This window comes from Chlorocebus sabaeus, chromosome 6, assembly GCF_047675955.1.
Source record: "Chlorocebus sabaeus isolate Y175 chromosome 6, mChlSab1.0.hap1, whole genome shotgun sequence".
In the NCBI taxonomy this organism is placed as follows: Eukaryota; Metazoa; Chordata; class Mammalia; order Primates; family Cercopithecidae; genus Chlorocebus; species Chlorocebus sabaeus.
In genome coordinates, this window is record NC_132909.1 from 20,633,224 (window position 1) to 20,658,806 (window position 25,583).

The window sequence follows — 25,583 nt, forward strand, 5'->3', positions numbered from 1 at the left end:
TATATCTGTGCACAAAATAGATGACAAAATAGAGACAGATGGATGGATGAGAAGTTGAGTAAATGACTGGACAGAAGCATGACTGGAAAGTTAAGAATCTGCCTGTGTTGATGCAGAGAAAGAAGAAAGTCTAAGTAGGTGCAAGGATAGATAAATGGATGATGGATAGAGGGAGGAAGGGAAGGATGGTTGTATAAATGGTTGTTGGATGGACAGACAGTGGTTGGATGGATGGATGGACAGTTGGCTGGAAGAATGGATGGATGGTTGATTGGACGGATGAGGGATGAATGGATGATGGATGGATGGTTAGCTGGTCAGTTGGATAGACGACAGATGGATGGATGGATGGATGGATGGATGGATGGATGGATGGATAGATGATGGATGGATGGTTGGATGGATAGATGGATGATGGATGGATGATGGATGGATGGATACATGGATGAATTGTTGGTTGGATAGATGGATGTCTGACAGATCAATAGATGGATGAATCATGGTTGAATGGATGAATGGATGGGTGGATGAGTGGTACAGTAGATGCAGGAAGTGGGGACAGAGTGAGGCACAGACAGAGGCAGGGCCAGAGTAAACAAGCTGTGGGAGAGACCACAGGACCTGGCAGAATGGTGCCCAGGGAGGTACCCACGCGGTGCCCATTGAAGACATAGGCCAGCTCATCAGCTCCCAGCTCTACATCAGGCCTCAGCTCGGGCCTCGCCCAGCCCACTCGCATCTCGCCTGTGGTGACTGCTTCAAACTCGAAGTACCAGCGGCCGCTCTGCACTGCATAGGATTTCTCTGCCCGGAAGATGCGCACCCGGTCCCAACGAGACTGGTTCTCCACCTGACCTATAAATGAGGCCAGGCAGAGTCAGAGGTGCTGGGGAGAAAGTGGATCCCAAGACATTGAGAAGTTGGTAGAAGAGACTAGGGATAGTAGTGGCTTTGGGGAACTTTTGGAAGAGGGTCAATTTCTTGGAGTTAGAGGAGAATTGGGGAACCTCAGAATAGTCAGAGAGGTAGGGACCTGTTGAGAGAGACCCCCATCTCTGTAGCAGTCAGAGTTCTCAGAGAATAGGGATACTGGCAGAGACACAGAAGGAAAAAGTCAGGTCAGTGAACTGGTCAGAGTTATGGTCTGGGGTTAAAGGTCAAGATTAGGGTTTATTAGAATCAACGGTTGAGACCAGGATTGGAGGGTCAGGGCCAGGGTTATGGAAGGGATGGAAACTCGGATTGGGGCCAAGAGTTGAGAAACTGAAGGTTGGGGACCATGGTCAGGGTTTGGGGTCAAGGCTGGGACTGGAAGCCAGTGATAGGTCAGGAGTCAGGTGAGGGGTAGGGATGACAGGCTCTCTAAACCCTTGGTTGGGTGCCTCCATGTGGTAGCTACAGTTCAGAGATTAGTGATTAGGGGTCAAAGCTAGAGGTCAGGAGTCAGAGTCAAGGGTGGGGTTGGCACTCATTGGGTTCCTAGGCTGACAGCTCTGGGTTGCAGTCAGCCCAGGCAGGGCTGGAGTCAGGTCAAGGGATGTGGTTCCACCAGGTTCCGAGTTGGAACTGGGGTAAGGGTAAGAGTTTCAGGTAGAGGTCAGTCTGCTCGATGTGATAGATATAGCCCATTTGGGCCCGGCGAGGTGGCTCATGCCTGTAGTCCCAGCACTTTGGGAGGCCGAGGCAGGTGGATCACGAGGTCAGGAGATCAAGATCATCCTGGCTAACACGGTGTAACCCCGTCTCTACTAAAAATACAAAAAATTAGCCGGGCATGGTGGCGGGCGCCTGTTGTCCCAGCTACTCGGGAGGCTGAGGCAGGAGAATGGCCTGAACCCAGGAGGCGGAACTTGCAATGAGCTGAGATCCGGCCACGGCACTCCAGCCTAGGCGACCGAGCGAGACTCCGTCTCAAAAAAAAAAAAAAAAAAAAAAGAGATATAGCACATTTGGGGGTTGAGTGAAGTCAGAGATCAGGGGTTGGGGCTGGGGTCAGAGTTGGGGTAGGAGTCGCGGCCAGGGCCGGGGGTGAGCACTCACTGGGCTCCTGGTCAGGAGGCTCGATGTTGTAGCCGTAACCTAGGAGGGTGCGCACGGCCTGGCAGAGGCTGTCCCGGTTGCTGCGCTTGGTGGCCTCGTCCAGGAGGCGGTAGGGCACGAGCCGTGGGTTTCGGCGCGCGGGGATGTCCTGCACCGCACTGTAGCTCCAGCCCTGGCCCACACGGTCTCGGGCCCACACGTTGTGCCCATTTTCTGCCAGACGGTCCACCAGTGTCATCTGCGCCGGCGTCAGCCGCACGTGGCTCAGGTCCAGCGGAGCCGGCTTGTACCCATTGCTCATCATATACCTGCAGGCATGGCAGGGACTCGGTGGGACAAGGTCCTCACCTCCACTTCTGGGCTCTGCACTGTACGGGATCCCTGACTGCTGACCCTTGTCCCAGCTTTGGCGTTTCCGGCCTTTGACCTAATGTTGCAGTTCTATGAAATTTTAGAATAAACTTTGAGATCCCTGGCTTCTGAGCCTAGGATCATGGGACCCTAGCAAGGGCTTTGACATCAATGGCCTCTGGACCCCTTTGTCTTGACTTTGGGACCCCCATCTCTAACCCTGGAACTCTCTCGGACCTCTCACCCCTAACTTTGAGGTTTTTCCTTTTTTTTTTTTTTTTTTTTTTTGAGACGGAGTTTCACTCTTGTTGTCCAAGCTGGAGTGCAATGGCATGATCTTGGCTCACTGCAACCTCCACCTCCTGGGTTGAAGCGATTCTCCTGCCTCAGCCTCCTGAGTAGCGGGGATTACAGGCATGCGCCATCACGCCTGGCTCATTTTGTATTTTTCGTAAAGAGTGGGTTTCACCATGTTGGTCAGGCTGGTCTCGAACTCCCGATCTCAGGTGATCTGCCCACCTCAGGCTCCCAAAGGGCTGGCATTACAGGCGTGAGCGACTGTGCCCAGCTATTTTTGTTTTTTGAGGTTCTTGTCTCGTGCTGTCACCCAGGCTGGAGTGTAGTGGTACAATCATGGCTCACTGCAGCCTCAAACTCCTGGGCTCAAGCAATTCTCCCAGCTCAAGCTCCCAAGTTGCTGGAACTACAGGCATGTCCCACCACCAAGCCCTGCTAATTTGTAAATTTTTTGCAGAGGGGTCTCGCCAGGTTGCCCAGGCTGGTCTTGAACTGGGCTCAAGTGATCTTCTTGCCTCAACCTCCCAAAGTGCTGGGATTATAGGTGTGAGCCACCTCATCCAGCCCACTTTGAGTTTTCTTACTCTGATCCCAGGCCTCATCGCCCCCAAACCCCTGGGTTTGGAGTCCTTGACCTCTGAACTCAAGACCTGTAACTGCTCACCTATAATTTCAGGATCCCTTACTTACACAACTGCAACAACCTCCAGATTCTCACCTCTTACCATTGGCCCCTTACCCCTTACGTGGACATGTGACCTCTGCTCTCATTTTCTCTGACTCTGGGCGGATCCTGACCCTGGATCCTGGATTCACACCCTCTGTCTCTCTCTGGAGTTCCTAATTCCTCAATCCTGGACATTCCCCTCTGACCACAGAGACCTGACCCTGTGACCTTTGCCCTAACCCAAGGCTCCTTTCTCTCTAACCTCAACTTCCCCACAAGATCCCTCAACCTCCCTAGCCCTTAGTACGGCATCCCCAGCCCCCAGTCCATCCCCAGACAGGACCTGGCCGCCCACACTCACGTCTTGGGGAGTTTTGTCTTCTTCAGGTTGTCCTCCGCCTTCTCGTCTGCCATACCCACGTGGCAGCCCAGAGCCAGCAGAGTCCTGGGGGTGGGGGAGCAAGGGCAACAGGTCACACCCCTCGGAGCTCTCTGCTGCCATCTCCTCCCAAGGCCTCAGGGTCTCCAGCTCCCTCTACCTCTGCTGCTTCAGTGTCTGGGATGCTCTGGCCCTGTCTCTCTTGATCCTGGCCTCAGGCTTCGTGACTTCTGTCTTTCCCTGCATCTTTGTCTGTATAACTGACCATGTCTGTCTTCTCCTGTCTGCTGCTTTCTCGTGTTTCTTTCTGCATCCATCTCTCTTTTCATCCCTGCCTTTTCTTTCTCTCTCCTTCTGCCTCTGTCTCTTTCTTGCTTTCCGTTTGCATCTTTTTTTTTTTTTTTTTTTTTTTTTGAAACCGAGTCTCTCTGTCACCCAGGCTACAGTGCAGTATTGTGATCTCAGCTCACTGCAATCTCTGCCTCCTGGGTTCAAGCGATTCTCCTGCTTCAGCCTCCCGAGTAGCTGGGATTACAGATGTGCACCACCACGCCCGGCTAATATTTGTACTTTTAGTAGAGATGCAGTTTTACCATGTTGGCCAGGCTGGTCTCAAACTCCTGACCTCAAGTGATCCACCCACCTCGGCCTCCCAAAATGCTAGGATTACAGGTGTGAGCCACCGTGCCCGGCCACTCCCCGTTTGTTTCTGTCTGACAATCCTTGTCCCCTCCATCCTTCTCTCTCTCAGTCTCTACCTCCTGCCCCAGCTCTCCATGCCTCCCTCTCTCACTGCACCAGTGGCCGGCCCCAGCCTCCCGCTCCTCTGGGCCCTCACTTGAGCGTCTCCCCCGACATCTGCAGGTTGTAGTTCCTCTCGGGCTCTGGAAGGCTGTGGAAGTCCACAAGACACGGATGCAGCCTCTTGTTGTCATCCCGAACCTGAAGAAAATGCTGGGTCAACTCCTCAGCCTCCCCTTTTCTCCCCACTCTCCACATGCCCAGACCGTGATCCCTGACCTTCAACCCTAGTTGTACCACCCTCAGTCCAAGGACCCCCTGGTGCCCTGTGGTCCTTCCCTCCTCCCCGCCGGTGAGCCGTTCTCCCTCCTGGCACCACAAGTCTAGCCGGCCTCCTGTAGGCTACAGGCAGCCCCTTACCGGGCCGTAGGTCCAGCCTTGTTCAATGCGGGTCAGTGCCCAGAGCTCATGGATGTTCTCCGCCAGCTTCTCCCGAATGCGCTCCAGATGGGGTGGCAGGACGATCTAAGGGCACAGGGACGTTCTTGAGATCTCCAAGGTCCCTCTGCCCTCCTCCATCATGACCCCTCTTCCCAAGGACACCTGTGAGCCCTGGAGGCTCGTCCAGCACCCCCTTTCCCGCCGTCCCGCAGCCCTGCTCCCCATCCCTCGCCTTGATTCCAGGGCTGACACTCAGATGGGTGAGGGGTTAGCATCCTCAGAATTAAGGAATTATCCGGGGCCAGTCGTGGTGGCTCACGTCTGTAATCCAAGCACTTTGGGAGGCTAAGGTGGGGGCAGATTGCCTGAGGTCAGGAGTTCAAGACCAGTCTGGGCAACATGGTGAAACCCCTTCTCTTCTAAAAATACAAATCTAAACAATTTTTTAATATTTAAAAATTGAAACAATTTTTTAAAAGGAGTGAGAGCGGTGGGGAGCTGCCCTAGAAGCTGGGAACCTCGTTGTTTAACAGATGGAGAAACTGAGCACAGAGAGGCAAAGGATTCTGTCAGGGCAGAATCGCAGTCTCAGGGAGTCTTCACAACTGCCCCTCAAAGAAAAGGTGGCTCACGCCTGTGATCCCAGAACTTTGAGAGGCCGAGGCAGGAGGATCGCTTGAGTCCAGGAGTTTGAGACCAGCCTAGGCAACATAGTGAGACCCCGTCTCTACTAAAAATTAAAAGTTAGCTGAGGTGATGATCCACAACTGTAGCCCCAGCTACTTGGAAGGCTGAGATGGGAGGGTCTCTTGGGCCCGGGGATTCGAGGCTGCAGTGAGGCATGTAGGGACATGCTTGGAGGGAAAGTGGGCCATGAGGGGCCTGGGATAGAAGATATGTCCAAAAAAATCATAGTGGATAGGACCACAGGCTTCAGAATCGGACTGCCTGGGTTCAGATCTGCTGTGTGAATTGCATAGATTACTTAGCGTTTCTGGGCTTTGCTTTCCTCAACTGTAATTTGGGGGCAATAACAATCCTTTCTTTCTTTTTTTGAGCAGAGTCTTGCTCTGTCGCCCAGGCTGGAGTGCAGAGATGCGATCTCAGCTCACTGCAACCTCCACCTCCCGGGTTCAAGTGATTCTCCTGCCTCAGCCTCCTGAGTAGCTGAGATTACAAGTGCATGCCACCACGCCTGGCTCATTGTTGTATTTTCAGTAGAGATGGGGTTTCACCATGTTGGCCAGGCTGGTCTTGAACTCCTGACTTCAGGTGATCTGCCTACCTCAGCCTCCCAAAATGCTGGGATTACAGGCGTTAGTCAACACACCCAGCCTCTCTTTCCTTCCTTTCTTTCTTTCTTTCTTTCTTTCTTTCTTTCTTTCTTTCTTTCTTTCTTTCTTTCTTTCTTTCTTTCTTTCTCTCTCTCTCTCTCTTTCTTTGTCTCTCTTTCTTTCTTTTTCTTTTCTTTTCTTTTCTTTATTTCTCTCTCTCTCTCTTCCTTCATTCCTTTTTTCTTTTTTCAAGGTTATGCTCTGTTACCCAGGCTGGAGTGCAGTGGTACAGTCATAGCTCACTGCCTCACTGCAGCCTCGAATCCCCGGGCTCAAGAGACCCTCCCATCTCAGCCTCCCAAGTAGCTGGGACTACAGTCGTGGATCATCACCTCAGCTAACTTTTAATTTTTAGTAGAGATGGGGTCTCACTATGTTGCCTAGGCTGGTCTCAAACTCCTGGACTCAAGCGATCCTCCTGCCTCAGCCTCTCAAAGTTCTGGGATCACAGGCGTGAGCCACCTTTTCTTTGAGGGGCAGTTGTGAGGACTCCCTGAGACTGCGATTCTGCCCTGACAGAATCCTTTGCCTCTCTGTGCTCAGTTTCTCCATCTGTTAAACAACGTTCCCAGCTTCTAGGGCAGCTCCCCACCGCTCTCACTCCTTTTAAAAAATTGTTTAAATTTTTAAATATTAAAACTTTTTTTTTTTTTTTTTTTTTTTTGAGGTAGAGTCTCGCTCAGTCACCCAGGCTGGAGTGCAGTGGCGCGGTCTCGGCTCACTGCAAGCTCCGCCTCCCAGGTTCACGCCATTCTCCTGCCTCAGCCTCCCAAGTAGTTGGGACTACAGGTGCCCGCCACCACGCCCAGCTAATTTTTTGCATTTTTAGTAGAGACGGGGTTTCACCGTGTTAGCTAGGATGGTCTCGATCTCCTGACCTTGTGATCCACCCGCCTCGGCCTCCCAAAGTGCTGGGATTACAGGCATGAGCCACCGCGCCCGGCCTAAAACTTTTTTTTCTATAAAAACGGGGTCTATGTTACCCAGACTAGTCTGGAAATTTTGGGCGAGTGCGAGGCCCCCATTTCAGCTTCCCAAAATGTTGGTTGTTTTTGTTTGTCTGTTTGTTTGTTTTGAGATAGAGTCTCATTCTGTTTCTCAGGCTGGAGTACAGTGGCGTGATCTTGGCTCACTGTAACCTCTGCCTCCCAGGTTCAAGTAATTCTCCTGCCTCAGCCTCCAGAGTAGCTGGGATTACAGGCACCTGCCACCATGCTAATTTTTGTTTTTGTTTTGTTTTGTTTTGAGATGGAGTTTCACTCTTGTTGCCTAGGCTGGAGTGCAGTGGCATGATCTCAGCTCACTGCAGCCTCCACCTCCCAGGTTCAAGTGACTCTCCTGCCTCAGCCTCCCATGTAGCTTCGATTACAGGCATCCACCACCATGCCTAGCTAATTTTTTGTATTTTTAGTAGAGAGTGGGTTTCACCATGTTGGCTAGGCTGGTCTTGAACTCCTGACCTCAGGTGATCCGCCTGCCTCAACCTCCCAAAGTGCTGGGATTACAGGCATAAGCCACCGTGCCTGGCCATCCAAAGTGTTGGGATTACAGGCGTGAACGAGGCACCCAGCCCTCTCTCTGACTCCTAAGAGACCCTGCCTCACCAGAAAACATTTGCAGGGCAGGCAGTACCTGAATGGTGTCCACAGGGCAGGGCACAAAGTCGGTGTGTGACAGGCAGCGACTGGGGCCCACCAGGTGAGGCCCCCGGGGCCCCTCCCGTCGATACTCCTTGATGGGTTCAAGATGGAGTCGCTCTCGAGGGAGCACAGCCTCATGGCATGGGGCATAGCCAGGTGGGGGCAGGAACTTGAATTCGCCATGGCGGCCACCAAGGAGGAACCGTACCCTGGGGAAGGACAATGTGGATCATTGAGGGGAGGTATCACAGAGGGGACACTCTGTGGTCAGTGGGGGACATGGAAGCAGTCCTGGGATCAGTGGAAAGTTCTAGGGAGACCCTAGGTCACCTGGCAGTCATAGTCTCCTGGAGATCATTTAGAAGTCATAAAAGAAAGTCTAGAGTCAAAGGAATATCATAAGGGAATTAAGAGCCAGGGAGTTCAGAGTGGGAGGGTCTGCAGTTAATCCAGAAGAGTTCAGATGACTGCAAGGTCATGGAACAGTCCTTCAGAGGAGACTCCATGTCAACAGAGCATTCAGGGACATTGGAAGGTTTGGGGCGGGCGCGGTGGCTCAAGCCTGTAATCCCAGCACTTTGGGAGGCCGAGACGGGCGGATCACGAGGTCAGGAGATTGTAGACCATCCTGGCTAACACGGTGAAATGAAACCTCGTCTCTACTAAAAAATACAAAAAACTAGCCGGGCGTGGTGGCGGGCGCCTGTAGTCCCAGCTACTTGCGAGGCTGAGGCAGGAGAATGGCGTGAACCCGGGAGGCGGAGCTTGCAGTGAGCTGAGATCCGGCCACTGCACTCCAGCCTGGGCGACAAAGCGAGACTCCGTCTCCAAAAAAAAAAAAAAAAGAAGAAAGTCATTGAGAAGTCACTGAGCATCTGTTATAACTATGAGATAAACGTAAACACCACTGAATGGATATTCAGAGAGGTTGGGGTGATTGGGAAAGGACTGGCTCATTGAGGCGACTTTGGAATAACTGGGGTTATTTGGGAGCAGGGTCACTGGGCAAGTCTCGGTCTATTGAAAGGTCATTGGGAGATGCTGGCATTGTTAAGAGATTATTGAGAGAGCCTGGTGTCATTGGAAGAGTCTGAGGTCATTAGGGGGTTAAGGAGGGTCTGGAGTCATTAGATCATTATCAGATTCTGGAGTCATTGGGAGAGTCTGAGGCCATTGGGGAGTCAAGGAGGGTCTGGAGTCATGCGATCATCATCAGATGCTGGAGTTATTGGGAAAGTCTGAGGTCGTTGGCAGGTCAGTGGAAGAATATTGGGTTGTTGAGAGACCACTAGGAGAGTCTGAGATCACTATCTCAGAGGTTACTAGAAGGACATGGGGTTAGGGAGAATCTGAGGTCATTGGAAAGAGTCTGGGGTCACGTGGAGGTCCCTGGGACCTTCCAGTAAGGGTTGTGGCCACCGGTCAGTCTTGATGGTAGGCTGCAGTGTCCCGGCCTCCTGCTGGGAAGCCATGGAATGACTGGGGAAGCTGTCTCGGGTCAGTCCTAGGACTGAGGACTGGCCAAGGGGCGGGGGCGAGTTCTCACTTGACACCAGCCGAGAAGCTGACAACAGGGAAGAAAAGCCCGTCCAGGTTGAAGGACTCAAAGACACCCTGCACAGGGCAGCCATTGATGCGGAAGGAGATGGACGGCACGCTGAGGTCCAGACAGCAGCTGACTACGTCTTCAGGGGCCAGGAGGTGCTGCCCTGGGGAAGTCACCAGGCGTGCCACGTGTCCTGCGTCGAAGTCACCAGAGAGGGGTCAGAGGTCACAGGTCCCACGGAACCAATGATACCAAAAGGGACAGATATTGGAGGCTCCTGTGGGGACTTGGAAACCCTAATTGAAAGTGTTCCCTTGGATGCTCCTATAGCTCTGAAATGAAGGGCAGAGGTCAGGATTCCCCTGAAGTTAGGATTCTGAGCTGTTGGGCCAGAGATTAAATCCTCCTGGGGGCCGGATGCAATGATTCACACTTGTAATCCCAGCACTTTGGGAGGCCAAGGCGGATGGATCACTTGAGGTCAGGAATTTAAGACCGGCCTGGCCAATATGGTGAAACCCCGTCTCTACTAAAAATACAAAAATGAGCCAGGGTTGGTGGTGGGCGCCTGTAATCCCAGTGACTCGGGAGGCTGAGGCAGGAGAATCGCTTGAACCCGGGAGGCAGAGGTTGCAATGAGCCGAGATCACGCTACTGCACTCCAGCCTGGCAACAGAGTGAGACTCCGTTTCAAAATAAAATAAATAAATAATCCTGGGGTCAAAAGTCAAAGATCAGAGATCACAGTAATCTGAGTGGTCTTCTGGGATATCTAGGGTCAGAGGTCACATCTACTCAGGGATCAGAGTTCTGTAGGTAACGAGGATACAAGTCAGAGCTAGGAATCTGGAAACTCTGGGGTTAGGGTCTTGGGAAATGAGGAATAAAAGGTCAAAAGTTGATCTTTTCTGGGAGTCAGGATCCTGAGAATCCCAAGGTGTATGGTCAGAGTCTTAGAAACACTGGGGTCAATGGTCAGGGGTGAGGGTCCCCTGGCATTGAACTGGGTTCAGGTACCTGTCCAGAGATGCAGTCCATCAAAGCCGTAGGAATAGAGGTCATCGCCGACCCCGTTGCCGCCCCAGCCCTCGCCGCCCCCAGGGTAGGGGCTGTAGCCCTCGGTGAGGGCCCAGCCCACCCGCAAGTGGGTGGCCTGAGCTGTCAGAAATGGAGCCACCTCGTCCACCATCACCTCAAAGTACCATTTGCTGTACTGCGTGGTGCCCTCCGCTCGGCCCACAAAGATGTTGGGCCGGATGCTGCAGGAGAGATGGGACAGGAGAGGGGGATGAGGGAGAGGCAGAGAGGAGAGCCAAGTGGTGGGAAGCGCGAGAGAGACAGACATCCAAAGACAGAGAGAGAGAGATGGGAGAGAGACAGGGAGAAAGAGATGCAGGAAGAATCGAGACAGAAACAGGCAGACAAAAAGAGAGAACAGAGAGAGAGAGAGAGAGAAAGAGAAACAGGCAGAAATGGAGCCAGGAAGACAGAACAAGAGGAGTGGATGCCAAGGGTGAGTGCGGCTGCAGTGGACATTTGTGAGGACTGGGTGTTAATCCCAGGGTGGGAGATTAACGAAGGGACATCCACCTGGGTGTGGAGTCGCTAAGTCAGGGAGAGGGTTGAGAGGTTCTGAGTTCTGGGGTCAGATGTTAAGAGCCAGACCTGGTGACATAGTTGATGAGGTTTGTCTGCAGCAGAAGCTCACGGCCAGGCAGCAAGTTCTCAGTAATAAGATCTTGGTTGGAGCGTACAGCCACACCATTACACACACACAGGGAGCATAGCACGTCCAGGACCTGGAGGTCAAGGTCAGAAGTCAAAGGGTGTGCAGGCACCAGGGCAGGGTCTATGGAAGAACCCTGGGAGGGAGGGAAGCCAGGAGGAAAGGACAGCACGTCGGGATAAGATGTGGCAATTTTGACTGAAAGGAGGTGGTGAAAGCGGAAGGTCAGGGATCAGAGAAAGGTCAGGGGTCAAAGAGGAAGATCTGGCAAGAGGCTGAGGGAGGGTCACATGGGTTGGGCTAAGGTATCAGCAATGTAAGGAAGGAGATACTGGAGTAGTGAGGTAAGAGGTCAGAGGGCAGAGTGAAAGGACCAGTGAGAGACACAGGAATCAAAATGAAATTTTAAATCAGCAGGGGTTGCAAACTTGTGTCTTTAGGGGCCAAGTGGAATATGTATTAGGTTGGTGCAAAAGTAATTCCGGTTTTTGTCATTCCTTTTAATAGCAAAACTGCAATTACTTTTGCACAGACTGAATAAATGTGTGAAGTGGTTAGAAATCATGCAATAAGAGCCGGGCGCGGTGGCTCATGCCTGTAATCCCAGCACTTTGGGAGGCTGAGGTGGGCGGATCACGAGGTCAGGAGATGGAGACCATGCTGGCTAACATGGTGAAACCCCGTCTCTACTAAAAATACAAAAAATTAGCCGGGCGTGGTGGTGGGCGCCTGTAGTCCCAGCTACTCGGGAGGCTGAGGCAGAAGAATGGCGTGAATCCGGGGGGCAGAGCTTGCAGTGAGCCGAGATCGCGCCACTGCACTCCAGCCTGGGCGACACAGCAAGACTCCGTCTCAAAAAAAAAAAAAAAAAAGAAATCATGCAATAGGAACTTGTAGGGCTGTGACAAACCACAGAGTGTGTGTGTGTGTATATATATGTATATGTATATATGTATGTATGTATATATACATATATATACACACAGCCCACCTAAAGGCTATAATATTTGAAAATTTTAAAAACATTTCAGCGCCACTGGCAGGGCACAGTGGCTCACACCTATAATCCCAGCACTTTGGGAGGCCAAGGCGGGTGGATCACCTGAGGTCAGGAGATTGAGACCAGCCTGGCCAAAATGGTGAAACCCTGCCTCTACTAAAATTACAAAAATTAGTTGCACATGGTGGCGGGCACCTGTAATCCCAGCTACTCCGGAGGCTGAGGCAGGAGAATTGCTTGAACCTGGGAGGCAGAAGTTGCAGTGAGCCGAGATCACGCCACTGCACTCCCACTCTAGCCTAGACGACAGAGTGAGACTCTGTCTCAAAAAAAAAAAAAAAAAAAAAAAAAAAAAAAAACGGCCAGGTGCCCGTGGCTCACGCTTGTAATCCCAGCACTTTGGGAGGCTGAGGTGGGTGGATCACGAATCCAAGAGATCGAGACCATCCTGGCCAGCATTGTGAAACCCCATCTCTACTAAAAAAAAATACAAAAATTAGCTGGGCGTGGTGGCATGTGTCTGTAGTCCCAGCTACTCGGGAGGCTGAGGCAGGAGAATTGTTTGAACCCAGGAGGCGGAGGTTGCAGTGAGCCAAGATCACGCCACTGCACTCCAGCCTGGGAGACAGTGCGAGACTCTGTCTCAAAAAAAAACAAAAACAAAAACAAAAAAAACAAAAAACAAAAACAAAAAACATTTCAGAGATCTAACCAGGCACATCTGTGGCCCAGAATCAACTTAAGAGCCATTGTTTGAGACCCCTGTCTTGAGATGAAAGCCAGTGGAAGTGACATACAGGTGAGAGATGAAATGGAGGAGGGAAGTGAGTGAATGAGCGGAGTTCTGGGGCCCTGGGGAGAGGTCAGGGTTCAGAGTTCAGAGAATGAGAGGTCAGGGGTGAGGGGCCAACCTTGTGGTTCCTCCCATGCTTGTCCAGGAGGGAGATGATGGACTTGATGTGATTCTCCTGGATGATGTTCAGAACCTCTGGACTCTCAATGAGGACACAGTACAGGACCTCCAGGATGCCTGCCAGGGTGCCCAGAATGAGAGGTGAAGCGGCCAAGGCCATCCTCTCCCACAAGCTTCTGTCCCACTCCCCGGGGTTCTCCTACCAGATGAGGCCTCCAGCCGATCCAGCTTGCTGACCAGCCAGTCCAAGTTTGTGGAGAAGAGGGCACAGTTGCTACGATTGCCACGGATCAGAGAAGCTGAGGGGGGAAAAGGTGTCAGATCCAATAGGACTGGGGATCTGGGGTATTCTCGGGGGAGTCAGGACTGGGACCCCTACCCAGGAGTTCATAGAGAAGATTCACAATCTCTTTCCAGGACTCGGCTGCCTCCTCCCCTGCAAACTCGGCAAAGTGGGCAGCGGTGGTGTAGACATTTAGGCGGTCAATGCAATTCAGGACCAGGGAGAGCATCCCCTAGGATGAGGAAAATAAGAGGGGTCACAATAGGAGACCCAGGCCCTCCCTTCCTTGTCTGTCTTGGATTCACTAATTCATATTCCTTCAACAACTAGTGACGGTGTGTTCCCAGATCTAAACCAGCCCCTTTGGTTTCATATTCCCAATCAGTCCCCTCGCTCTCCTCTCCTCCTTGGTTCCCCATACCTGTTCTTGTCCTCTCTGACTCTATCCCCAATATGAGATTCAGTCCATGATAATTCAGTCCTTATTAACACCAGGACTGAGTTTATGCTTCCCCTTCCTGCACTTTTCTCTCCATTCTACTCACTTCCAGGAACCCCACTCCTGGTCCTAATTGACCCAGTTCACTCTCCACACCAACCGTCGGAAAGATTTTTCTCACTTTATCTTTTCTTTTTTTTTTATATATTTTAATCTTTTTTCTTATTTTATTGTGAATCATAATATACATACAGAAAAGTACATAAAACATATACAATCAATTCTCATTATTCATAGTTATGTTCTATAAAGTCATTACGAACACTGAATTATCAAATACTGAACCATTGCTTCTAGGGGAAATACAGGGAGTCCCTGTGAGTCTGTGACAGCATTTTCATCAACCACTTATTACGTAACCTTGTTTTGAATGTTTCTGTTTAAAGACATTATTTAGTATACATGGTTGAGTCATTAACATTAAATTCACAGCCAATAGTACTATCACTCGTGCCTTAAGTAAGCTTATCTAACATATATTTTCTCAGTAAGGCACATCACAGCTTTCTTGTGCTTAGGAAAGCTAGACAGCACTTCAGCACTACACTTGGGAGACATTATAAACACTGAAATCAATGAAAAGGACAAAACTGTCTGGGTGCAGTGGCTCACGCCTGTAATCCTAGCTCTTTGGGAGGCTGAGGCCAGCGCATCACCTGAGGTCAGGAGTTGGAGACGAGCCTGGCCAACATGGTGAAACCCCATCTCTACTAAAAATACAAAAATTAGCCAGGCGTGGTGGCTCACACCTGTAGTTTCAGCTACTTAGGAGGCTGAGGCAGGAGAATCATTTGAACCCGGGAGGTGGAGGTTGCAGTGAGCCAAGATCACACCACTGCACTCCAGCCTGGGTGACAGAGAGAGACACTGTCTCAAAAAACAAAACAAATAAAACAATTGTTGTGTCTGCATCCTGGGGCCCAGATCGGTAGTGAGAGGAGCAGCGCCTCAAAGTGGAGAACACAACCAAAGTGGCATCACACTGACTGGCTCTGCCACTAACTAGCTGTGACTGTAGAGGACCAAAACCTCCTGTAGCTCCCAAAGCCAAAGTCCTTACCAAGGCCTGGCCCTCGTCACCTCTCTGCCCTCATCTCCTCCCACTCCCCCACCCAAGCCTCCCTGCTCCTATCACCACCTGACTGTGGAACATGCCAAACACGCTCCCACTTCGTGGCCTTTGCACATGGCTTCCTCTCTTCCTCCAGGTCACCCTGCCTGACGGCTCTGTCTTAAACTGCAAAACTCCAACACTCACTACCCCTTACCTGTTGAATTTTTCTCTTTAGCAGTTATTACCATCTAATATGCCATACAATTTACTTATTTATTTTATTGATCTCCTGTCTTTCCCTGCTGTGTCAACTCCATAAGGACAGAGATTTTTTTTCTGTTTTGTTCACAGCTGGCCTCCTCTCCCTAATGCCCAAAGATCTATTTCTGGCCCCTCACCTCCCATACCCCACCCTGGTTCTGTCCGTCCAACCCGCAGACCCCGCGCCAGCAGACCCCGCCCGCTGAGTCGGCACCCCTACCTCTGACCTCTGGCCCCACCCCTGGCCTCACCTCCCCGGGCCTCACCCTATCCCTGAGCTTCACTCAGGCCCCGCCCCTCACCTCTTTTGTTCCATCCTTCTCTCCCGGCCCCGCCCCCTTTTCGGCCATACGCCCTGCCCCTTCCCACAGGTCCTGCCCACCAGCGCAGCAGGCCCACCCCTTCCCAAGGCGCTGCCACCTCATGTTCTCACTGGCTGGGGTTCCTGTCCGGCTCCTCCTCCTGCCCCGCCCCCTTCGCAGACTCTACTTCCCCAGGTTCCTCAAGCCCTGCCCGGCCAAGGGCCGTGGCCCCGCCCCTCAGTGGTCCCGCCCGCTGGGCCCATAGGCCGCGGTCCGCACTCGCCGTATCCTCACCTCCTCCTGGAAGAGACTCTGGCGGTTGCGCAGGCTTCGCAGCTTGCTCTGCTTCTCCTCATGCTGCAAGTCCTCGGAGGGCGGCTCGAAGTAGATGATGAGGTCCTGCAGGCTCAGGATAACGCCCTCGATGGGCAGCGCCGTGCCAGCCGGCGGCCCCGAGCCCCGTGGCTTCCCGCTGAAGCTGTCCAGGCTCCTACAGGGACCTCGCAGCTGTCAGCCAGGGCCGGGAGCGCTAACTGCCGCAACCTCACTCCCGCAAGACTCCCCCAGACCCACCCGTTTTACAGAGGGGGAGACTGAGACAGAGAGGGAAAAGCATTGGTCCGAGGTCACACAATGGCCAAGGGCAGAGCTGGGACTGGGACTCGATCCTGTGTAGGTACAGGGAGGTCCCGGAACTCAGGGATGGAGAGGTCCAGGGTCCAGGCTTTGGGTGTCAGGGGTGTGAAAGTTGGGTGATGATCAGGAATGTGATCATGGTTGTCAAGGTCAGATTAGGGGTCAAGTGTACAGAGGTCAGTTTAGAGGTAAAGGGTCATGTGTATGTTATTGTCATTAATTTTTGAGAAGGGTCTCACTCTGTCGTTGAAGCTGGAGTATAGTGGCTCACTGCAGCCTCTGCCCCCCTGGCTCAAGCAATCCTCACTCATCAGCCTCCCATGTAGCTGGGACTACAGGTACGTGCCACCACACCTGGCTAATTTTTTGTAATTTCTTTATAGAGATAGGGTTTCACTATGTTGCTCAGGCTGGTCTTGAACTCCTGGGCTCAAGAGATCTGCCTGCCCCAGCCTCTCAAAGTGCTAGGATTACAGGCGTGAGTCACTGCGCCCAGCATAATTTTTTTTTTTTTTTTTTGGTAGAGGCAGGGTCTCCCTACATTGCCCAGGCTGGTCTCAAGCTCCTGGGCTCAAGTGATCCTACTGCCTTGGCCTCCCAAACTCTTGGGATTACACGTGTGAGCCACTGCCCTTGGCCCATGTATATGTTAGACAAGGGTGTGGGCATCAGAGGTAGAGATGAAAGAGGCCAGGTGCATGGATGCCCGGAGTCACCCGGGCAGGGAAGGCAGGTCGCTCACTTGATGAACTGGTTGTACAGGCCATTGGTGCTGTGGATCATGCGGGCGGCCTGGGACTCCTCCTGCTGGCAGCGGGTCAGTGACAGTGCGTCGTCCATGTGGCCTTCCTGGTGCAGCATGGCCTAGGAGTGGGCGGACAGACATCTGGAGTGGGCCTAGGGCCATGCCCCCAAGACCTCTGTCCAGACTTGAGTTCTGCACTTGCCCCCTCCTCCCTGCTCTGCAGAATCTCACTGCAAATTCCTTCTCATTTTTCTGTCCCCTGTCATCTGTCTCCTCCGTGTCTTTGATTCTCTCTCTCCTCTCTGTCTCTCTGTCTCTGTCTTTGGTCTTGTCTGTCTTTGTCTCTCTGTCTATCTCTCTCACCTCTGTCCCTGCCTCTCCCTCTCCATTTCTCTATCCCTATCTCCTTCCTGTCTCTGTCTCCAGGCCAGACCCTTTCCACCTGTACCTACTGCTGACTTAACATTCCCCCCGACCAGAAAGCTCTAACAGCCCCCAAACTGAGTATGTCACAGACAGAATGCCAGACCACCTTTCCACGAGGTGAGACCATCACGGCTGCCAGCTTCTCCCCGAGCTGACCTCCCCAGAACTCATCCAGTCTGTGGCTGTAAATACTATCCACCTGTTGATGATGCTCAAGTGTCCCCACTTTGGACATGACCCAGGCCCTGTCTCTATGCCCTCGGCTCATGTATTCAACTACAGGCCTGTTTTTGCAAACGGGTGCCTCCCCAAGGCTTCCTACTTGTCCATTCAGCAAGGCTGTAGTAAGTGGCTCTGTTCTAGGCACTGGCAGTAAAGCCTAAGATCCCTGTCCTTTTGAGCCAACACTGACTGTCCCCTAACTTGGTTGATGGCACTGATACAAGAGGTAGAAAGAAATTATTTAGGTAGAGAGTAAGGGCAACAGAGTCCTCAGTAGAGTTTCCTTTCTAATGAAAAGCAGCCCCCAAAACCATTTCTTTTCTAACAAAGAGCAGCCTGAAAAATCGAGCTACAAACATAGATAAGCAAGCTAGAAGCTTGCATGGGGGAATGTGCCAAGGAACACCTGGGGCTAGGCATGTCCAACATGGAGGCCCCTTCTTCCCTTTATTTATGTATTTATGTATGTATGTATGTATTTTACCACATGTACAGTAAAGGAATGGGCAGCATGGCACACCTCGGACAGAGGACCTGCTTGTACAATAAAAACATAGGATGGAGGCAGCCAGAAATTTGTGCCCTATGCAAATGGCACAACTGGTCCAACCAGTCTTTTGCGCCCTAGGTAAATCAGACACCACCTCCCCACCAGCTCATCTGTAAAGCCCCCTGCATTTTGCCGTGGAACCCCCTGCATTTCAACCCATTTTTCTGGGACACTTCTCCGCAATACAGAGCTCCTTCTTTCGCCTATTAAACTTCCCCCTCTTAACCTCACTCTTTGTGTGTCCGCATCCTTGTTCTCTGTGGCCGTGAGACCACAAACCTCGGGTGATACTCCAGACAATGAGTCTGTTTCAGCACTTCCATCCTTCCAGTTGCTTGGGGCAAAAATCATGGCATCAACTTCAACCCCTCCCCTTCTCTCACCCCACAGCCAATCTGCCAGCAAATCCTGTTGGCTCTACCCTCAGAACCCCACCAGAATCTACGACTTTTCCCAACTCCACAGTCCCCATCCTGGTCCTGTTCACTGTCTTCTCTCATTTGGAACATCACAGCAGTCTCTTCTGTGGTCTCCCTGCTCTGGCTTTGTCCCCCGACCATAGTCTGTTCCCACAGACAGCCTAGGAACTCTGTGATCCTGCATCAGGTCACCTCCCTGCCCTGCTCAAAATCTCCCATGAGCCCATCTCACTCAGGATAAAAACTAGAACCTGGCCAGGAGCAGTGCCTCATGCTTTAATCTCAGCACTTTGGGAGGCTGAGGCAGGAGGATCACTTGAGCCCCAGGAGTTTGAGACCAGCCTGGGTAACATAGTGAGACCTCATCTACACAAAAAACAAACAAAGCTAGAACTCTCCCAAGGCCCACAAGGCCTCACACAAGTTTTTCCCATCCCCTCTTTTTTCTCACCAACCACTACTCACCTGTTGCTCACCCTGCTCCAGCCACACTGTGGCTTCTTTCTGCTACTGCAATAAGGCAAGCTCATGCTAACCTCAGGACCTTTGCACATGCTGTTCCCTCTGCCAAAAATAGTTTTCCCACTCCTTAATTGTAAAACTATGTACTACACTAAAGACAGTTTGTTCACAATTTCTGAGCATGGGGAGAGCAGGGAACAGGTCTTTACACCTCGTCTATTTTCTATACACACAACCAGAAAAACTTGGGTACTCAGTAATTGTTTGCTGACCATTATTCTCAGTCGGTGATTATCCATCTTTTCTCACTCTGTCTCTGTTTTTTGTTTTTGTTTTTGTTTTTTTGAGATAGAGTTTCACTCTGGTCAGCCAGGCTGGAGTGCAATGGCACAATCTTGGCTCACTCCCAACCTCCACCTCCTCGGTTCAAGTGATTCTCCTGCCTCAGCCTCCTGAGTAGCTGGGATTACACTCACCTGACACCACACCTGGATAATTTTTGTATTTTTAGTAGAAACAGGATTTCACCATGTTGGCCAGGCTGGTCTCAGACAACTCCTGACCTTAGGTGATTCACTTGCCTGGGCCTCTCAAAGTGCTGGGATTACAGGCGTGAGCCACCGCGCCCAGCCATGTCTCTGTTTCTCTGTCTCTATCTTTCTCTATTTCTCTGTTTCCATGCCTCTTTATCTCTGCCTTTCCCTATCTCTGTCTATAGATTTCTGTTCTCTCTCTCTCTCTCTCTCTCTCTAGATATATCCCTTTGTCTTTTTTTTTTGCTATTTCTCTCAGTCTCAGTTTCTCTCCCAGTCTTTGTCTTTCTCTCGGTCTCATCCTCAAACTCCCAAAGGCTCAAGCACCACCCCTCAGCACCCTCCCTGCACCCCACCTCACTCTGTCACCCAGGCTGGAGTGCAGTGGTGTGATCACGGCTCACCGCAGCCTTGACCTCCTGGGCTCAAGTGATTCTCCCACCTCAGCCTCCTGAGTAGCTGGCATTACACCCACCTTCTTTTTGAGCACGCCGAGCCTCAGGGCCTTGGGGTCTGGAGCGGCATAGGTGAGCCACAGTCCTGAGGCCACATGCTGTACAAAGCACAGTGACTCCCCGTACTTGATCTCAGGGGGGCCCATGCCTTCCACATCCCGCTTGGGGGCCACATCCAGCTTCTCCTGCAGGGGCAGGGGATACAGGTCAGCCTCCTCTGCCTGTGTGTTTAGCAGGGGAAGCCCCCCTGAGGGACTGCAGAGTGCAGGCTGGGCTGGGATTAGGGGCTCCAGGTGAGGAAGGGCGCCACAAACCCCACTGACCTTGGAGATGCGGAAGCAGAAGGACGTAGCCTTGGTATGGGCCTTGCTGGCGTCAACCACCACGAGGCCCTGGTCCTCGGTGAGTGCCAGGTACCGCCCGGTGGTGACATGCCGGACTCGGAGTGGCTGGCCCCAGCGTAGGTGGCTCCCACTCCAGCTGTGGAGGGTGAGGGCCAGGGGAGTCAGAGGACCCCCCAGTTCTCCCATGGACATTACAGCCTTTTCTTCTTTTTCTTTTCTTTTTTTTTTTTTTTTTTTTTTTTTTTTTTTACAGATACCAGGTCTTGCTATGTTGCCCAAGCTGATCTCAAACTTCAGGGCTAAAGCAATCCTCCACCTCGGCCTCCCAAAGTACTGGGATTACAGGCGTGAGCCACCGCACCTGGCCTGGACACTACAGTCTTGGTCCAAACCTTCTCAAGCCCCAAACCCTCTTCCAGTGTTCCTCAAACCTTTTATAGGGCCCCTAAATCTTAATTAGGACCCCTAGTCCTCCCTTAGGAACCCCAATCCTCTCTCAGGCCTTCACAGCTTCCTCAGGGCTTCCCAAATATCTTCAGTGCCCTCGTTTTTCCAGACCCCTAAATTCCCCCATTGTTTTACTCCGGACCCCCAATCTCTCCCTCAAAAACCCCCCAAACCTCCTTTTCCCGCAGGACTCCAGAGAGACTTCATTTTTTGTTGTTTTGCTTGCTTGTTTTTTGGTTTTTTTGTTTGTTTGTTTGTTTTTTTGAGACGGAGTCTCGCTCAGTCGCCCAGGCTGGAGTGCAGTGGCGCGATCTCGGCTCACTGCAAGCTCCGCCTCCCGGGTTCACGCCATTCTCCCGCCTCAGCCTCCAAGTCGCTGGGACTACAGGCGCCCGCCACCACGCCCGGCTAGTTTTTTTTTTTTGTATTTTTAGTAGAGACGGGGTTTCACCATGTTAGCCAGGATGGTCTCGATCTCTTGACCTCGTGATCCACCCACCTCAGCCTCCCAAAGTGCTGGGATTACAGGCTTGAGCCACCACGCCTGGCCTTTTTTTTTTTTTTTTTTTTTGAGGCAGGATCTCACTCTGTTGCCCATGCTGGAGTGCAGTGGCACGATCTCACCTCGTTGCAACCTCTGCCTCCCAGGCTCAAGTGATTCTCCTGCCTCAGCCTCCCGAGAAGCTGGGATCACAGGTGCGCACCACTACCGCCTGGTTAATTTTTGTATTTTTAGTGGAGACAGGGTTTCACCATGTTGGCGAGGCTGGTCTTGAACTCCTGACCTCAAATGATCCACCCGTCTCAGCTTCCCAAAGTGCTGGGATTACAGGTGTGAGCCATTGCGCTCAGCCTTTGTTTTTGTATTTTTCTGAGATGGAGTCTCGCTCTGTCACCCAGGCTGGAGTGCAATGTTGCAATCATAGCTCACTGTAACCGCCACCTCCTGGGTTCAAGGGATTCTCCTGCCTAAGCCTCCCCAGTAGCAAGGATTACAGGTGCCCACCACCACACCAGGCTAATTTTTGTATTTTTAGTAGAGACAGGGTTTCACCATGTTAGTCAGCCTGGTCTGGAACTGGTCAGCCTGGTCCCGACCTCAAGTAATCCACCTGCCTCGGCCTCCCAAAGTGCTGGAATTACAGGTGTGAGCCACTGTGCTTGGCTTATTTTTGGTTTGGTTTGGTTTGTTTGTTTGAGACAGGAACTTGCTCTGTCACCCAGGCTGGAGTACAGTGGCAAGGTCTCAGCTCACTGCAGCCTTGACCCCTGGGCTCAAGTCATCCTCCCACCTCAGCCCCACAAAGCAGCTGAGACTAAAGGTGCACATCACCACACCCGGCTAATTCTTTATTTATTTATTTTTGCAGAGATCGGGGTCTCATGATGTTGCCCAGGCTGGTTTTGAACTTCTGGCCTCCAGTGATCCCCTCGCCTCAGCCTCCCAAAGTGCCGAGATTACAGGCATGAAGTCACCACGCCTGGCCAAGATTTTCATCTCTCTCTCAGGCTGCTCTGATTTTCCCTCGAGACCCTTCAGTCTCTTTATCAGATCTTCCCTCAAGACTTTTTCTCTCCCCCCAGGCTGCCAGGAGACCCCACCTTCCCCATCCCTGACCTCTCCCCACCTTCCCCACCCTACCTGATTCTTAGTGGCTCCAGCCTCCAGAGGGAGCGGGCGTGGGTGCACACAGCTCCCCCCTCATAGTAGACAAGTCTGGGGACAGAGGAGAGAGTGAAGTCAAGGGTTCAGCTCCCCAGAATCTGGTTTCTAATCCTGCTCATAGGGTCCCAGCCCTCCACCTCTGCCCCTAGACCCCAGGCTCTCCTGTCTGCAGGCCAGACCTGCGCTGGTCGTCACTGTCAGCAGGGGAAATGGTCAGACACTCATCCATATGTCCATGAAAGAGGCGGAGGACGTGACCTCCTGTCACGAAGCCTGGAGAGGAGCAAGGGAAGGTGGTCAATGGGAGGCTGGAGCCCCAGGAAGACCCAGGAGCCAAGATGAAGTCAGGCGCCCGGCTCCTCCCCTGGGGGAAACTGAGGGCTGGGTTTGGGGTTTTGCAGTTGGAGGTCTGAGATTCAGAGTATTTTCGGGCCAAGGTTGAGGCCTGAAGTGGGATATGAAACTCGGGGTCTGAAGCTGGGCACCTAATTTGGGGGGTCTGGGTCTGCAGAGCTGAGGCTGGGGGAGTTGTAAGTCTGTGATTTAAGGTTCTGAGTTTAGACTTTTGAGGTTGGGGTCAGAGTGCGTGTGTGGTCAAAGGTGGAGGTCTAATGTTCACTGGTATTGGAGTCCACGTTCTAGGGTTGAGGTTTGATGTCTGGGTTTAGAAGGATGATGGTTGGGTCTGAGGCTGGGTTCTGGAGTAGGGCCTGAATTTTGAGGGTTTTTTGTTGCATTTTGTTTAGTTTTGTTTTTAAGACAGAGTTTTGCTCTGTTGCCCAGGCTGCAGTGCAGTGGTGCAATCTTGGCTCCCTGCAACCTCTGCCTCCCAGGTTCAAGCAATTCTCCTGCCTCAGCCTCCCAAGTAGCTGGAGCTACAGCCGCCTGCCACCATGCCCAGCCAATTTTTGTATTTTTAGTAGAGATGGGGATCTGTCATGTTGGCCCAGGGTAGTGTCGAACTCCTGATCTCAGGTGATCCACCTGCCTCGGCCTCCCAAAGTGCTGAGATTACATGTGTGAGTCACCATGCTTGGTCACAAGTTTTTTGTTTTTTGGTTTTTTTTTTTTGAGATGGAGTCTTGCCCTGTCGCCCAGGTTGGAGTGCTGTGGTGTGATCTCGGCTCACTACAAGCTCCGCCTCCCAGGTTCACGCCATTCTCCTGCCTCGGCCTCCCAAGTAGCTGGGACTACAGGCGCCCGCCACCTCGCCCGGTTAATTTTTTGTATTTTTAGTAGAGACGGGGTTTCACCGTGTTAGCCAGGATGGTCTTGATCTCCTGACCTCATGATCCACCCGCCTCAGCCTCTCAAAGTGCTGGAATTACAGGCGTGAGCCACCGCCCTGGCCCCGGCCACAAGCTTTAAACTTGATGTTTTAAGATTTGAACCTGAGTTTAGGAGCCTTGGGGGCTAATACTTTGGGGTCTAAGTTTGGGAGCCTGATATTTAGTTTGGGGTTTGGGGGGCTCTGAGCTCTGGGGGTCTGGATTTGGGGTCAGCTGGAGATCTAAGTGTGAGAGCCATAATTTGGAGATCTGGGTTTGGGGTTAGGTTCCAAGGTTCCATTTGGGTATGCCTGAAGGGCAACACTAAGGGTCTGTTTTGGGGGGGGTCTCCGTTTAGGGGCGGGAGGTCTGGAGACCTCACCCTCTTCGCAGCGGGAGCAGATGGGGTTCATGTTCCACAGCGTCTGCATGAAGGAAGCGTCAACCTGGAGCTCCCCGCTGGCAGTCGACAGGTGCTGGGGGCCACCAGGATGTGGCAGTCAGAGACGATTGCAGGGGTAGGCGAGAGTCCCAGCGTCAGAGGCCAGAAATCAAGGGTGGATACCCGGAAACGAGATGGAAGACAGAGTCATCACAGATCACAGATCAGGAAATGATCAAGGTGGGCAATGGGAGGTCAGAAATCAGAAAACTGGATGCCAGGGGTCAGGAAACGGGAAATTGTGAGTCAGGACCTTGGGGGTGGGAGATCAGCCAGGCAAACCCATGGTGAGAAGATGGGGGACCATCCCATGTGCCCCCAGACCTGGGAGCAGGAGGAACTGCAATGGCTCACCAGGTAGCGTTCAGAGGAGACACTGACAAGGATGATGTCATCCCCAACACGGACCTTTTCTCCTTCAGACCTCTGCTTGGAGGCTGGGTGTGTGGTCCACCAGCAAGCCTCTCCTATGGGTGGGGAGGGAACGGGGGTGGTTGTCAGAATGATGGCTTCTCAGAATGCTCTTCCCCAGGGCTCTCCCAGCCACCGAGCCTCCCGGGCCCTTGGCCCACAACTCTATCACTGCCACCAACTCTCTGCCCAACATTCCCCGTTCCTGACTTCAGACTCTCTGCCTAGCGCTCGCCAATGTGTGTCTAAATCTCCCTGTCTGGACTGTGTCACAGACTCTCTGCTACGAAGCCCCCATTCATGTCCCCAGGGTAGTCTCATGCTTGCCTCAACGTTCTGCAGACCTTCTACCCCCTGAATCCCTGCTGCGGGGTCCCCTTCACACCCCCACCCCCTCCAGCCGCTGTACCTATTGCGTCCTCCTGCAGTCCCACATCGAAGGCCAGCTTGTCAGTCATGGAGCGGGAGGTGGTGAGGCAGCTCAGATACTAGGGTTGTAGATGGAGGTCAGTCTGTTTCTAGCAGCCCCCGCATGCCCTGGCCCCTGCCCAGGCCCACCGAGGTTGCACTCACCATGCGGCTGTGTGCGTGCCGGAGTAAGATGGCATGGCCATACAGGAGCGTCCTGTGTCCCCCGCCCTGGGATGACTGCAGGGGGAGGGAGGGAACAGAATAAGCACAGACCCCCAGACTCTCCAGATCCCCAAGAAGTTTGACCTAGTCACAGGTGACAAGATGCTCCCTGTGAAACGCCATGCTCAGGCCTGGAGGTAAAACAGCCTCAACTCAGACTCTCACAGGACTCCCTGCTTCAGTTTCCGCATTTATGGAAGCAGGGACAATGTCTCTGAGATGCCTATGGATGGAGCATTTTATATTCCCCAAGGCCCACTGTGTCCTCTCTGCTGCCTTCACCTTGGCTGGAAATCACTCAGGAAGACTCACTCAGGAGTCTTCTAGTTTCCTGGAGACCCTGAAGACAGCCCCAAGGTCTCATGTCCTGTGGACCTCGGCCCTTCTGCTCTGACCTCCCGCAACATGCTGAGCTGCAGCCCGTGTGCTCCAGGACAGGCCTAGCCATTG

At 52.4% G+C, this 25,583-nt stretch overlaps 1 protein-coding gene across 1 annotated transcript in view; it reads right to left on the reverse strand.

Annotated features, from left to right (window-relative positions):
* The window catches only part of RYR1 (ryanodine receptor 1), a 168,570-nt gene that overhangs the window by 120,646 nt on the left and 22,341 nt on the right, over nucleotides 1-25,583 (reverse strand). The window contains exons 5-26 of the mRNA XM_073016520.1: nucleotides 25,074-25,148; nucleotides 24,910-24,988; nucleotides 24,444-24,556; nucleotides 24,030-24,123; nucleotides 22,559-22,652; nucleotides 22,356-22,430; nucleotides 20,246-20,402; nucleotides 19,943-20,107; nucleotides 16,853-16,974; nucleotides 15,769-15,964; nucleotides 13,455-13,590; nucleotides 13,279-13,374; nucleotides 13,074-13,192; nucleotides 11,102-11,235; nucleotides 10,454-10,695; nucleotides 9,437-9,629; nucleotides 7,883-8,099; nucleotides 4,896-5,000; nucleotides 4,573-4,676; nucleotides 3,717-3,800; nucleotides 2,041-2,348; nucleotides 653-855 (exon numbers count right to left, since the gene is read on the reverse strand). Coding sequence (XP_072872621.1) covers nucleotides 653-855; nucleotides 2,041-2,348; nucleotides 3,717-3,800; nucleotides 4,573-4,676; nucleotides 4,896-5,000; nucleotides 7,883-8,099; nucleotides 9,437-9,629; nucleotides 10,454-10,695; nucleotides 11,102-11,235; nucleotides 13,074-13,192; nucleotides 13,279-13,374; nucleotides 13,455-13,590; nucleotides 15,769-15,964; nucleotides 16,853-16,974; nucleotides 19,943-20,107; nucleotides 20,246-20,402; nucleotides 22,356-22,430; nucleotides 22,559-22,652; nucleotides 24,030-24,123; nucleotides 24,444-24,556; nucleotides 24,910-24,988; nucleotides 25,074-25,148 — 3,111 coding nt within the window. The remainder of the gene's footprint in view (nucleotides 1-652; nucleotides 856-2,040; nucleotides 2,349-3,716; nucleotides 3,801-4,572; nucleotides 4,677-4,895; nucleotides 5,001-7,882; nucleotides 8,100-9,436; nucleotides 9,630-10,453; nucleotides 10,696-11,101; nucleotides 11,236-13,073; nucleotides 13,193-13,278; nucleotides 13,375-13,454; nucleotides 13,591-15,768; nucleotides 15,965-16,852; nucleotides 16,975-19,942; nucleotides 20,108-20,245; nucleotides 20,403-22,355; nucleotides 22,431-22,558; nucleotides 22,653-24,029; nucleotides 24,124-24,443; nucleotides 24,557-24,909; nucleotides 24,989-25,073; nucleotides 25,149-25,583) is intronic.